Source organism: Dreissena polymorpha, chromosome 2 (assembly GCF_020536995.1).
Source record: "Dreissena polymorpha isolate Duluth1 chromosome 2, UMN_Dpol_1.0, whole genome shotgun sequence".
Classification (NCBI taxonomy): domain Eukaryota; kingdom Metazoa; phylum Mollusca; class Bivalvia; order Myida; family Dreissenidae; genus Dreissena; species Dreissena polymorpha.
The window spans coordinates 149,284,842-149,298,534 of NC_068356.1; the positions used below are offsets into that span (position 1 = coordinate 149,284,842).

The 13,693-nt window shown below is 34.7% G+C and overlaps 1 protein-coding gene and 1 long non-coding RNA gene across 2 annotated transcripts; one reads left to right on the forward strand and one right to left on the reverse strand.

The window, feature by feature from the left end:
• The first annotated feature begins 1,182 nt into the window (after positions 1–1,182).
• Positions 1,183–8,670, forward strand: LOC127869393 (uncharacterized). The gene is made up of 3 exons (XM_052411935.1): positions 1,183–1,286; positions 4,661–4,748; positions 5,642–8,670. The coding sequence occupies exons 2-3, from the start codon at positions 4,671–4,673 to the stop codon at positions 6,980–6,982; spliced, it is 1,419 nt and encodes a 472-aa protein (XP_052267895.1). The 5' UTR covers positions 1,183–1,286; positions 4,661–4,670; the 3' UTR covers positions 6,983–8,670.
• A 949-nt stretch (positions 8,671–9,619) lies between these two features.
• Positions 9,620–12,956, reverse strand: LOC127869405 (uncharacterized). Its single transcript, XR_008044544.1, has 3 exons — positions 12,875–12,956; positions 12,469–12,588; positions 9,620–9,738 (listed from the first exon to the last, which is right to left on the reverse strand). It is a non-coding gene; the product is annotated as an uncharacterized LOC127869405 (long non-coding RNA).
• Positions 12,957–13,693: the final 737 nt, after the last annotated feature.

Here is a 13,693-nt window from a genome sequence, read left to right on the forward strand (position 1 = left end):
CGGTAGAATACTATGCAAATAACCCCATATTTAACTATTATAGAAAGTGCCCCGTGGTAAAATATTATAGAAATAATCCCGCGGTAAAATACTATGGAAAGGGCACCGAGCGACAATACTATAGATATAGTACAATACTAAAGATATAGTACCGCGCTACTATAATATATAAAAACACCCGCGCTGCAATACTAATGAAAGAGTCCCGCGCTACAATACTACAGAAAGAGCCCCGCGATACAATACTACAGAAAGAGCCCCGCGATACAATATTGTGGACAAAGCCCCGCGCTAGAAAGGATACAGTGCTTAATACTGCACAAATAGTCATGTGTAACACTATTATAGAACAACAATATTATAAAATATTGTAGAACAAACCCCGCAGAAAGAGCCGCTCCCTACAATATTACAGAACAAGCCGCTACTTACAAAAATATAGAAGGAGTTTCACTCTACAATGCTACAGAAAGAGCCCTACGCTACAATACTGCAGAAAGAACCCCAGGCTACAATACAACAGAAAGAACCGCGTGCTTCAATTTTATCGAAATAGCACAGCAATACAAAACAATTGAAATAACCCTACGCCACAATACTATAGAAATAACCACGCGCTTGAATATTATAAAAATCGTCTGCTCTAAATTACTATAGAAAGAGCCCCGATTTACAAATAAAACTAATTTCATATCGGTGACTAGATCGATACAAGATGCAGTTTGATAAAATGATTACGGCCTTTCGTTGAACGACATTAAGCTTAATTCACACCAACCTTTCAACTCATATGACTATTGAAATATTGAACCTTTGGGAAATGATATCGTGACATTTAATCAAACACTTGGTCGTAGTTACAACCCCCAAACAGGTAAACCGTAGCCATTGCATTTACACGTTATAATTTCCCTCAAGTTTCGAATGATTTTCAGTATGGAGCGTTTTATATACTATGCACATGTGTGTGCATTTTTCTTTTCAAACGTTAACGTTTAAAACATAGTTTACAGTAAAACACGGACAAATTACTATATTTAATAAATAAATACTATTAACATTAGTTGTAAAATCGAAATATTCGAATCAATTATCGGAACTTAATGTCTATTACGGCTGAGATTACACGGAGGTAGACACGTTAAAAGACTGTGTTAGTGGTGTGTAGCCTTTCTGTTATCGAGGGGAAGTAACCACTTGAAGATGTTCGTCTTATGACGAAATGTATAGTTTAAGCGAACTAAATATGATATTATAACTATTGTTCTCTAAGTATGTTCTTTATGGTAAGGATTTATTATTAATTTATTACGCGTACGAATTCTACGTGAAACGCGAAGGTTATGTATTAGTAAAAGTATTTCGCTTTTAACCTAATTGTTCATAGTTTGAAATCGAAAGTGACTTCTTTAATTGTAAAAGGAAAATAGAAATGTTTGGTGTAATTTAAGTCTATATTTATTGTGTTTGTTCTCGGCTGATAAATATTGCAATAGCTTTGTAAACTGAAATAAAATAATGCGATGGTGAGATGAAACGAAGCCCATATTTATCATTTCTGACATGAATATGCATTTCTAAAAATAACCGTCTCTCACTTCAAGGGGATTCCCCTGACACGGGTTTGACATTTTGTTTAAGTAGTATAAATGACTGATGTCATCGTTCAGAATGCATGGCGGATTGCAGTCTGAGTGACGAGAATGTGTTTGTTTTATTAGCATGCGTTCCGAACAAAATTTGTGTTCATATCTGCGTGTCTTTATTTCAAATGTTGATCCAGTACGTTTATGATAACGTTAAAACTTCATCTTCTTTCTAAATGAAAATTGACGAATGCAAAGATTTGACTGAATATATTGTGCTGTAATCAACCGAAATAGGTAAGGCTTATCCATATTATATTAAGTATTATGTTCAATATTAACAAAACGGCCTGATGTATCCGAGGGCTAAAGGCACGTCTTCTATTTATAATTACGTTATACTCTTTACAGTTTAGTTTTCTTGTTAACAAAAGCGCAAGTTTAAATTAACATACTTAAAAGTATTAGTTATACTCAAAAGTGAGAACTTTGAAAATTGGAAAAAAATCACTGTTCCATGTTAAATGTTTTGCCCTGCAATGGAAGTTACATATTTTACTTATCAATAGCCATGGTACTTGTCAAATTCGGTATGAATTCCGGCAAAACGGTTGGCGAATGTGTATTAACAAGTTAAATATATATTACATAAAATCTCATATTAAATCGGCAAGTTTACGGGTTGCGTTAGGAAAATTCCTGGTAGCGAAGTTTACGGATTGAATAATAAACATTCCAGATAAAACAAGTCATTACTTTCAGATAAATGATACTGCTTGCCTTAACTTATATATTATTATGGATCAATTCGGTCATATTTTAAGGTATTTTCGATTAATTAAATGTATTGTAAACAATGCATTAATTCGGTAATCTTTATTTTCGATGTCCGATTTTATTATGCTTTGAATTCCAATCATATAATTAATTTATAATATTGCCTCAAGTAGAACTAGAAATGGCGCGGCAGAGGCCGACGCGTATCCCCACGCCGCATGTTTGACCCAAGGGCGCCCCAGGGTTGATCATGGGGCCATGCATAGTTGAGATTGACTGTATTGTCATAAGAGAAGTTCAGTATCAATTAGAAGTGAATGGGTGTAAAAATAAAGAAGTTATAGTAAAAGGCAATTTTGGGAGGGTGTGGCCTATGTGGGCGGGATGCCCCAGGGTTGGTAATGGGGCCATGCATAGTTGAGATTGACCGTATTGTCATAAGAGAGGTTCAGTATCAATTTGAAGTGAATCAGTGTATTAATGAAGAAATTATAGTAAAAGGCAATTTTGGGCGGGTGTGGTCTATGTGGGCGTGGCGCCCCAGCCTTGGCAACGGGGCCATGCATAGTTGAGTTTGACCGTTTTGTCATAAGAGAGGTTCAGTATCAATTTGAAGTGAATCAGTGTAGAAATGAAGAAGTTAAGTAAAATAACCTAAATTTTTTTTAATAGTAAATGAAATTTTTTGGTGGGTGTGGCCTATGTGGGCGGGCGCCCCAGGGTTGGGATTGGGGCCATGCATAGTTGAGATTGACCCTAATGTCATAACAAAAGTTCAGTATCAATTTGAAGTGAATCCGTGTAGAAATGAAAAAATTATAGTAAATGGAAATTTTTGGTGGGTGTGGCCTATGTGGGCGGGGCGCCCCAGGGTTGGGAATGGGGCAATGCATGGTTGAGATTGACCGTATTGTCATAAGAGAGGTCCAGTATCAATTTGAAGTAAATCGGTGTAGAAATAAAGAAGTAAATGTAAAATAACCTAAAAAAATGAGTGATAATTTCTGACGCGGCCCCACCCCAACCGCTATAACTTTTGACCCAGGGGTCAGATCAAAATTCCAAATAGTGCAGGGTCGCACATATGCTCATAGCTACCATGTGTGTAAGTTTCAAGGTTCTAGTGCTTTTAGTGTAGGAGGATATAGTGGCCAGGACGGACGGACAGACGGACGGACGGACGGCGGAGATAACCACAATATCCCCACCTTTTTTTCAAAAAGCGTGGGGATAATTAAACTTAATTTTATACATTAACGCAGATAAGTAAAAGGAAAATACTTAAACGACAACTCCATTAACTACTGTAATATTTTGGTCCATTGCATGAGGTAAGCGCACAAAAGTAGCAATAAATGTTCCCACTTCATCAAGTGTATTATTTTACTACTAGTTTAGTTCGTGGCATCGAACACACCATGCAGTGTATGTGACAGTATCAGTAAATTAAAATTCTATATTTACTTCCATTTTACTTCCTTTTATTTGAAAGATTGGGATACATAAGAGGCCGTTGAACGAATATTTCTTTTGGAAAACTATTCATTTTCCTCGCCCAGGTATATTGAAGACGTAATGTTATTTATTTAACTTGAGTCATTTAAACGTCATATTACCTGACTAGGCTAATCAATCAATTGTGAAGTATAAGGTTAGGGATGTTTCATATTAGATGTGTCTTTTACACGGACAGAAGCCATCTTATTTGCATTTTATTGAAAAGCAGTATTGTCAACGTAACATAACATAACTTAAACTTATTTATGTACTGCAACGTGTCAGCTATCATTAGTTTATATGTATTAAGTACATTCACACATATTCTTGATCTTGTTAATATTATTTATTTTTATTTCATGACAATTACCAGAACTAGTACACATATTATTGTCCATATAAGCTTATAACATGGCCTACGCTGCAGGAGTGAAATAATGTAATGCTCATTTTTGTTTATTACACGGGTGTTATTACACTAGTTATATAACTGTGAAATGACGTCATTTTTGTGACGAAATGACATCATTATTTCAGCGAATTTCTTCAGTTAAACTCTTTAACAATGTGAATAAACTGTGAAAAGAGCATAAAATAAAGAGAATATGTGTTGGTCATGCTATAAATAGAATCTTAGATTCGTGGTCATTTTGTATTGAATTTATTAAACTCGTCACCTAAATAAAGATAAAAACTCGGCAAACCTCGTTTTTACCTTTATTTAGATGACGAGTTTAATAACTTCAATACGAAACGACCACTCATGCAAGATCCTATATTTATCGAATATCTCACTTCAGCACTGTATGGATGGCTGAAAGTGGCACAAGACCTGATGAACCGGAAAGATTCCAAAGACAGGGCAGTGTGTCCAGCAAACAAGACCTGGTAAGATGATAAGTCGAGTGCAGTTTGTGTCCACTACACAATAACAATTAACGCATTGTTTTCCCGTTTAGATGTCTGCGTTTCCCCTACCTCTATTATATTTCTTAATTACATTTCAATCTTGATGGTTAATGTTTGCATAACTAAAAGCAGATGTACGTTAACATCTTTAGAAAAAAGAACAACAGTAAATTTATACCGTATATCAATAATTGGTCCCAAATTAAATACTTAACTTCTGTAAAAAATGTGAAACATTAAAAATGAATGCATCCGTTCTCATGAATCTTCTTAAATCCACTTATCAGTGTCTGCACGTGCCAAAGTACAGCACTGCTTTTAGGCAAACGTTTTTCACAGTTTTCTTTCAAATTATTAAATAACTATTTAAACATCAATATATTGTATTTACAAACATAATAATGAAAGTTTATATAATTTCGTTACATTATACAGCTTTAACCATAGCAATTTAGTTTATTATCAAAAGTTATAACATTATTCGTCCCAAATTTGCAATTTCAAATAATAGAGATTTAAACATTATATGTTTTATATGTTTATGAATGGATGTCATAAATATATATCAACTCGCCGTTGATTACCGTTTATATTTTCAGTGTCTTTATTTCAATCCTCTTAATTCAATTTATTAATTAATATATGGTTGGCAATACTTGTACCGACTTTTGGATTATTCACTGAGAACATACACACGACATGTTAATATATTTTCACAAGATAATACTTTTAAATTGTTTATACATCGAATGGTATGGCCGTAAACGAATTATTTAAATTGGAATCATTTTAGTATTGCTTATTTATTTGACGACTAACGATACAATGTTATTTATGACATGTAATGTGTTTCTAATTTAAACGTTTTTTAGATTCAGTGGGAAAATGCCTCCGTTGAGACATGCACTATACTGAGCTGGCTCGGTTACGGACAGGAGATCATACAGGCTCGGAGAGACGCATATCGGAAGTATGGCAAGCTGTGTACTGCACCGTTGTGTGGAGAGGCAACGTTTATTGTTACGGGTAGCAAAGGTGAGGGGCTGAGCAGCTACTTGGAAAGTGATTTGGATACACTGATTGTAAATAATAGAGTATTCTGTTTAGAAGATGATGTCAAGTCAAGTGCCTTTCCTGGGGAGATAACCGTGTTGAGATCACTCAGCCGCAGGAGTTACCATGGTCACTGTAGACTGCTACTGGAGAGACGCGGTACAACAATTCACAGGCACGTTCATGATGCGTTTTGTGATGACGGATATGGTCGCGAACTTTTGAGCAGCGACTTGTTTGTTAATAACTGTTCGAATGAAGTCTGGTCTGAGGACTTGGTGCAGCATGAGCGTGCGGGACCGTCAATTCCTAGTACAGTGCGGGGACACTTGCACCGCGACTTGGTCCATGCATTACCTTACTACTGTCCCAACATCCTGTCGAAATGGGCCGCAAGACCTCGCCACTGGCCGCCAACGGAAGCCGTTCAGAGGATCGTTTCACTTGGGGCAGTTCTTACGCCTATTGGATTTAAAGGAAGTGAATATCAACATGTTGAATGGAGAGTGTGTTTTAACGCCGGTGAGATCGAACTAATTAGCAATCTTAATGACACTCAAACTAAATTGTATGTTTTATTGAAAATGATAAAGAACGATGTATTACATCCACGTAAAAAAGAAGTTACATCGTACACATTAAAAAACATCGTTTTATGGATGGCGGAAAATAATCCTCAAGCCTCGTTTCATAAAAAAAGTATTTTGCAGTGGTTGCATGAAGCATTGGATGCGCTTAGAGTTGCATTGATCACCTTAGAGCTACCATACTATATGATTCCAGAAAGGAATTTGATGGCAACCTCTGGACTGGATGTGGAACAGCAACGCACATGGATATCAACGATAACAGATATGCTCAATGAAGGTCCAAAGATGATACTTAGACTTCCTAAGATACGAAAAGCTCTCATTGCTCATCCTGAACCATTACGATGGTACAGCGGGAGGAGAATAGAGCTGGAGTTGCTGAACCTCATGCACACGAGCAGAGCGGAAATCTGCATGGATGAGAACGGGAAGATTGACTATACCGATGCGATTATGCAGGCATTAGTGAGACGAATACACGAGGTTGTAACAGATGTTGGCATGAGGATGATAATGGAAGGGAGTCGAGTTACCAACGCGGATGCTATTTTTAATAGAATTCTGATGTAAAACGTTAACGATGATCAATAGATCAGTAACGAGGCGCAACACGTATTTATAACTTTTGAGTACATATTATCTTTAACGAATCACCTGTCATTGTTGCCAAAAACGTGAAAATTATACAACTTATCGTAATAGTGATTTGTTCAGTAATTGATGTTTGACTTGCAGACATTCGTTTCACTTTTTAAAAATGTGCACAATTTTACGAAAGATTTGTTTACAGTAGGCTGTCAAATTTACCGAAACAATAAATGTCGATACAATTTATTAAAAATGTCAATCGCATAGATGACAGTAGTTTACAAAATAAAGTTATGTAAAGTAATTTTGCTATATTGTTTATATCTTAACAAAATATGTACGTATTGAGCTTGGAAACCAGCGGTATAATTTCAAGTTATGCATATATTTCTTTTTAGAACTTTTAGTAGTAACTCATTTTGTCAACGTATGTAGAAATGTGACTTGTGTTTATTTGCGTAAGCATGTTAGGAAATAAAATGTGTTTGTGTCATTTGTAGCTCATCTTCTTATCTAAATGTTCACTTGGTTTATGGTTGGTATTGTTAACGCATTTGCACTGAATGAATATATGTGTTACTGACAGTTACTGAAAGTCCACTGGTATTGTTGTAATTGCTGTAAATGTATCGATAATATTTTTGTGTTCCTTGTTGAGTAGAAACATTGTTGTGATTTGTAATATTGATCAAAAAGTATTGAACACATTTTTGCACTTATCGATAAAAATGGTGCATATCTGAGTTCATACCTATTTTTAAAATGTCTTCAATAACGCTATTGTTGCATTCACAAATAAGAAATAAAGTGCAGTTGTTTTATGCGAATTGATTAAACTACTTCTCATGTGAATGTATAATTGCTCGTGTTTTTTACTGGACAAGTGAATGTAAACTTTTATTGAACACGGATAATCTGTTTTCATCAAAACACATAGTTTGTATTAAATCTAAAGATACAAAGATATATGTTATAGTATTGATGTTTTTATGCGGAAATATTTACATACATGATAAACGTAATGGTTGATTTTCGTTAATCTAGTTATACCGTTAATCTCGTTTTGCTCTAAGCATGTGTATGCTTTTGTTAGTTTTCTGTTTGTTAGTTTTTTAGCGAGGCTGTTTTCGGAGAAAACCCGAGCTATTGTCAAAGCCAGCTCGTCGCCTGCCGTGCTAAAACCTTGACATTGGCCATAACTTTTTTAATATTGAAGATAGCACCTTGATATTTGGCATGCATGTGTATCTCATGGAGCTGCACATTTTGAGTGGTAAAATGTGAAGGTGAACATCATCCCTCAAGGTCAAGGGTCGAAAAAACAAAGTCAAGGGAAGTAACAAGCTTTAGATGGACATAGTTATCTGACCTGCCCACGTTTATATTTTTGTTAAATAAATCATAGCGGCGCAGTAGGCGGCATTGTGTTTCTGACAAACAAAGTGTGGTAAAAGGTCAAGGTCAAGGTCATCCTTTACGGAAAGGAAAATCGTGAATTATAATAAATTTGACACTTGTTATTGTTTTAAAACCTCGTGCCCCGAATAGTTACAGATATGTTGCTCTGTTATTGCCTAACCATTAGGTATTTAAATGGTAATTATCTCAAAACCATAATCCTTTTGTATTGCCTTCGAATTGTAATAACGATAATATGACTGTTTTTTACATTTGTGAGTTTGGTGATTAATTGTGGGCTAAGTGGGGGGGGGGGTATCTCCTTACACATTATAACCCCAAAATGCTAGCGGAAAATGATTTATATCTGATGATAATGGTTGTTTGGTTTCATTGTTTCTTTACAGTATGATAACGAATAATAATTGTCATTAAAACAAGGAGAATAGTTAGTTGTTACGTGACAGGCGTTTTGTCTTAATTTGCAATTACGAAAACTACATCGTTTCCTTTTTTCGGCATATTGACCTAGAATGAAATGTATCTGACTACTAACTGCAGGCGATATTGAAGACCCACCTAGGACCAAGTATTTGAGTACAGACAATATGATACTACCCTCCGTACTTCGAATAGAAGTCCGTACATCTCGCCCAGCTCTAATGGCCGTTGATGTGAACAGTGGTCAAACTGGAATCTGTACAAAACAACGGCAAATACTTACTTTTAATTACATGAAGTAGTACAGGCAGAACTTAACCCATAAGCTTATTATGAATGAAAAAATAACGATATTTATGTTCTATAATCCGATTTTAATATATACACGACAATAAAGATTACGTGCTGTTTACAAATAAAAATGTAAGTGATTTACGATTCTATAGATTCCTTTTACATATTTTTTCATAAAGAATGATTTTATATTAATCATTGTAATACAATAATATATGAATGCACGTTTCAGCGCTTCCGTTAGTGGACGTCCGGGCGTAAATTACGCCCGTTAACGGTAGTCGTACGTCCATTATGCAAATGGTGGAAGTCCCTTGGACGTCCGATAATCCGCTATTTTCTAATACACAACACGTACAAATGTCAACAGTAAGTCGGGTTATTCAGACCGTTAAATCCGCCCAAGAGCTACTGTTTTCAATAAATTTATCAGCGAGTGGCCAATATTGATTTTTCCAGCTGTCAATCAAAGTCTTCTTGGTAAGCGCATCAGCCAATCAGCGCTCAGGCAGCCAAATACACGCCGACCCCACCAATCTCCACGCAGAGTTGTCGTTCCTTGCTCTCACATACAACTCTGCGAAAGGCTCAGCCCTCCATTTTGTCTATAAAATAGATTAAACCGAACAAACGCATTCAACGTATATTTGATTGGATATTTAAGATCGCATGCATTAAATTAAGAAGTATGACTTAAATGTACGATAAATCGTGCAAAAACTTGCGTGTTTTAATGCAACTCTTTGGAACTAATTTACTGCCCATTTACGCAGATGGAATCATTCCACGCACTTCACAAATGTAAACAATTGAACATATTTTTTTGAGTGACGTTAGGAATTGCTTCGACGTGTGTATGTATGTTGGTTTCTTAACATACACGTGGTTGTCTTTAAATTCAGTGGCGACATTCTTTGTGTTGATGAATTAAGTTTAATGTATTGAAATTCTCATTGGTTTGCTTTAGTCTGGCCTTTATTTTATTAAAATAGTTCCGATATTCAATTATATATCATCACAATTAGTGTTTTTGAAACTATTTGAGTCCCGCTTTTTGAAAACCGGGCTAAATGCACATGCGTAAAGTTTCGTTCCAGTTTAGCCTGTGCAGAGCACACACGCTAATCAGAGAAGACCCTTTCCACTTTTGATGTATTTTTTTTTCGTTTTACGGAAATCTCATCTTAGGCAGAAACTGTCGTTCCTGATCAGCACGTAATCTGATTTTATTAGTATTATAGGGAATATTATGTGAGTTTTTTTGGATAAAAATCAAGTTTTTCACGCGAGGCTTAGAACCGATTTAGCGCGAGGCTTCCCGAGCGCTAACATGGTTCTAGCAGAGCATGATAAACTTGATCTTTATCAAAAACTCACATATTATTCTGTTTATCTTATTATTTCCACCTTATTGTTTATTAATAATTGTAAAATATCGCATCTTGTGACGATTTTGTTTTTCCTAAATTCACAAAAACAGATTCTCAATTTTTTTTAAACCCAAATCTGATCTAAAAATAGCGAAGGTATAAAGCACAAATCCAGTCTACGCGGAAGGTGTCGTGAGGGAGAACACCTTCTGCCAATGCGGGCTGCACAGGCTTATGTTGGATGACACTGTACGCACATGCATTAAGCCTTATTTTCAAGAGCGCGTCTCATATATAAAAATAAATGTGCAATTTTCTCTTTTTATGAAGTGAAGAACATGTACTGTATACAAACGTACATATAAATACGGGCGCGTGTATTTTCAACATGAGCCTCATTCTATGAATTCTATAAAAAGGGGGTTTAATGCATGTGCATAAAGTGTCCGCCTATATTAGATTTGTTGCTATGAAGAGAACTTTTTCAACGAAAGTGTCGCCCCTGATTGTGCAAACACAGGCTAATCTGTGACGACACTTTACGCACATGCATTAGACCCCCTTTTCACAGAGCACGGCGAATATCTAGCCTAAAAAATAAAGCAATTATGAAGCGAGCATAAACAAATGATAGTTCTAAAAAAGAATGTTTATCACGAAAGATCAGCAGTAAATAGTCTATTTCTCTGTACCCATAATAACGTTATCTTTTAAAAGGATTTTACGATAAATTTGTATGAAAGTAATTATCAAATTGCGAATAGTTTTTATTACGAAGTTACTTCTTTTTTTATCCGTCAATGTCGAGTTACGCAAATTCTATGGTGGCGTCTAGCTAGAGTTTGTGTCTGTAATAGTTAGATTTTCGTTTTATTAAACGTTTGACATTTCACAATCGTTGTAAGTATACATCATATACTAGTATATATAGTGGCTGGGAACGAGGTTTGACCCATCTGGTCAAAAATGACTTTACGGTTAAGCATATATTTTGAGAGGGCTACATCTGACATATCAAAATCTAAAATTTGAGCATCCAGCTCCTCAAACATGACTGAAGTTATGCCATTTTTTGTGTTTTATGTCATAAGCGCCGAATGGCGCCGTTTTGAATTAAATGGCGTTTCATTTCTATTAGTATCAGTAAATGTTATGCTGATCAGTTTGTTTTGATAATAACTCAATTATTCGCAAATGTCAATGAACATAATTGATTACAAACTACATAATTAATTGTAGTATCAAAAATCATAAAAACTCATGTTTGCCATTGAAACAAAAATGTTCTTTTTAAATATGTATTACCATAAAATGATTTTAAATAATTTAACACAAAAACAGCAAAATAAATAAAAATGCCCTTTACAGATATGGGACATCAAAAACATGTTTATGAATAATAAAAAAATGTATGCCTATTTTCAGGAAATAGGTGTGTATTGCGAAATTTAACATTTTGTAGCTACGAATTGTATTATACTGTACCGAATATTTTATTGTGAGATCACATTGTGTAAGTTGTTTATCATTAATAATAAAATAGATTTTCATGTATCTGACTTGTTTATGCAGAAACAAAAATAAAATGTATACATTATATTCCCTTAACATACGTAAACATGCTTAATATGTTTACTTATGGGTGACAGACAGCTAAAAACAACATAAGATATACATCGTTGATAGTATGTAATACAAATTCATGCATATATAATAAATTGTATTTTGTTATACCTTAAAAATGACCTGTTAATTCTGGAATTAAACATTGAACTGTCCAAGAAACAGAGCAGCTAACTGCATCCTCCCATATCATTCTTTTTTGTATCAGATCGAATGTTCATGTCGCTTATCTGGAATTTGTTTTGTGTACTGATTTTAATATTAATTTCAGAATACATTATGTTTTAAGACAAAATACGTGGTTGATGCATTTAATTAAAAAACTATAAAACATTCAAATACCTTTTTGATGTTCTGTATTTTTGAACGTTTGAACACATCGGGGAGGTGCCCGCTTGATTCCACAGGGCGATATTTGTTAATGTACAAACAGTTCTGGTCATGTCGTCGTCAACGAAACTGCTATAAAATTACAATGTCCGCCATATGTTTTAAACCTTCGACAATATTATAATCAACGTTTTTGTTGATCGGATAAAAAATATACCACACAAAGCATTTCATAGCATTTAAACGCAGTTATGTATACATTGGCCAAAGCAAGACATTGCATATTTAAAACTGATAAACTGATGCAAAATAATAATTTATACCAGTTGAGAGCTGATTATCTGAACAACAATGTAATACTCATCCATATAAAATCAAAATGTTAAAAAAAGTTATTTTGTATTAAAATAATACTTACGATTTAAAAAAAAAACCACTTATACACGCGAAATATATGTGAATGATAAGTACGTTATGTACAAAACACGAGTCTATTAAACTCTTCAGTTTAGTATGTAACATGCGCTGATACATTCATTCAATGTAATAGAAATGTAGTCGTGTCACTTAATCTATATAAATTGACAAGGAGGTGATATCCGATATTTTGATAAGAAATGCGACTGACCTAACAAATGCATAACTTTAGCTGTCACCAAAATGACACTAACCTGTATCAACAGTACAGTGTTTTCTGATGTCCGGCCATAAGGTCTACTGCCTATTTATGTCATAAAAAGAGTGCATTCTGGAGAATACAGACACAGCAACGCAATGTCAAAATATGCATGCATTTAATGCACAAAGTACTATATACTTTCAGTGCATCAATTTACTTTTAAGTTTTCATTTTGATATATTCCTTTATCTTTAAATTAAAATAACTTATTTTTCATCTTTGCGGAAAACATACGTCTGCGGCTAGCCGTATGCAATAACCTGAATGTTTGCTTGAAAACAAAAAATTGACATTTTTTGTTTTAATTTTACAGAAATGCCAACATGTGCAGGAAATCTATTAAAAAATTTGACTGAGAGGTTTGAAGAAAATTAGACAATCAAATTGTCATCCAGAGTGTTCACATGCTTTTTATTGAAAAATGGCCTAGTGACTTAGATTGACACGGTTTTATATTCGTTCCTTAACCTTCTAGAATAAATGTTCTGACTAATTTTCATGAAGATTTGGAGTGCCAGGAATGAACATTTCATGACGATTTGACAATTAGAAGACCGG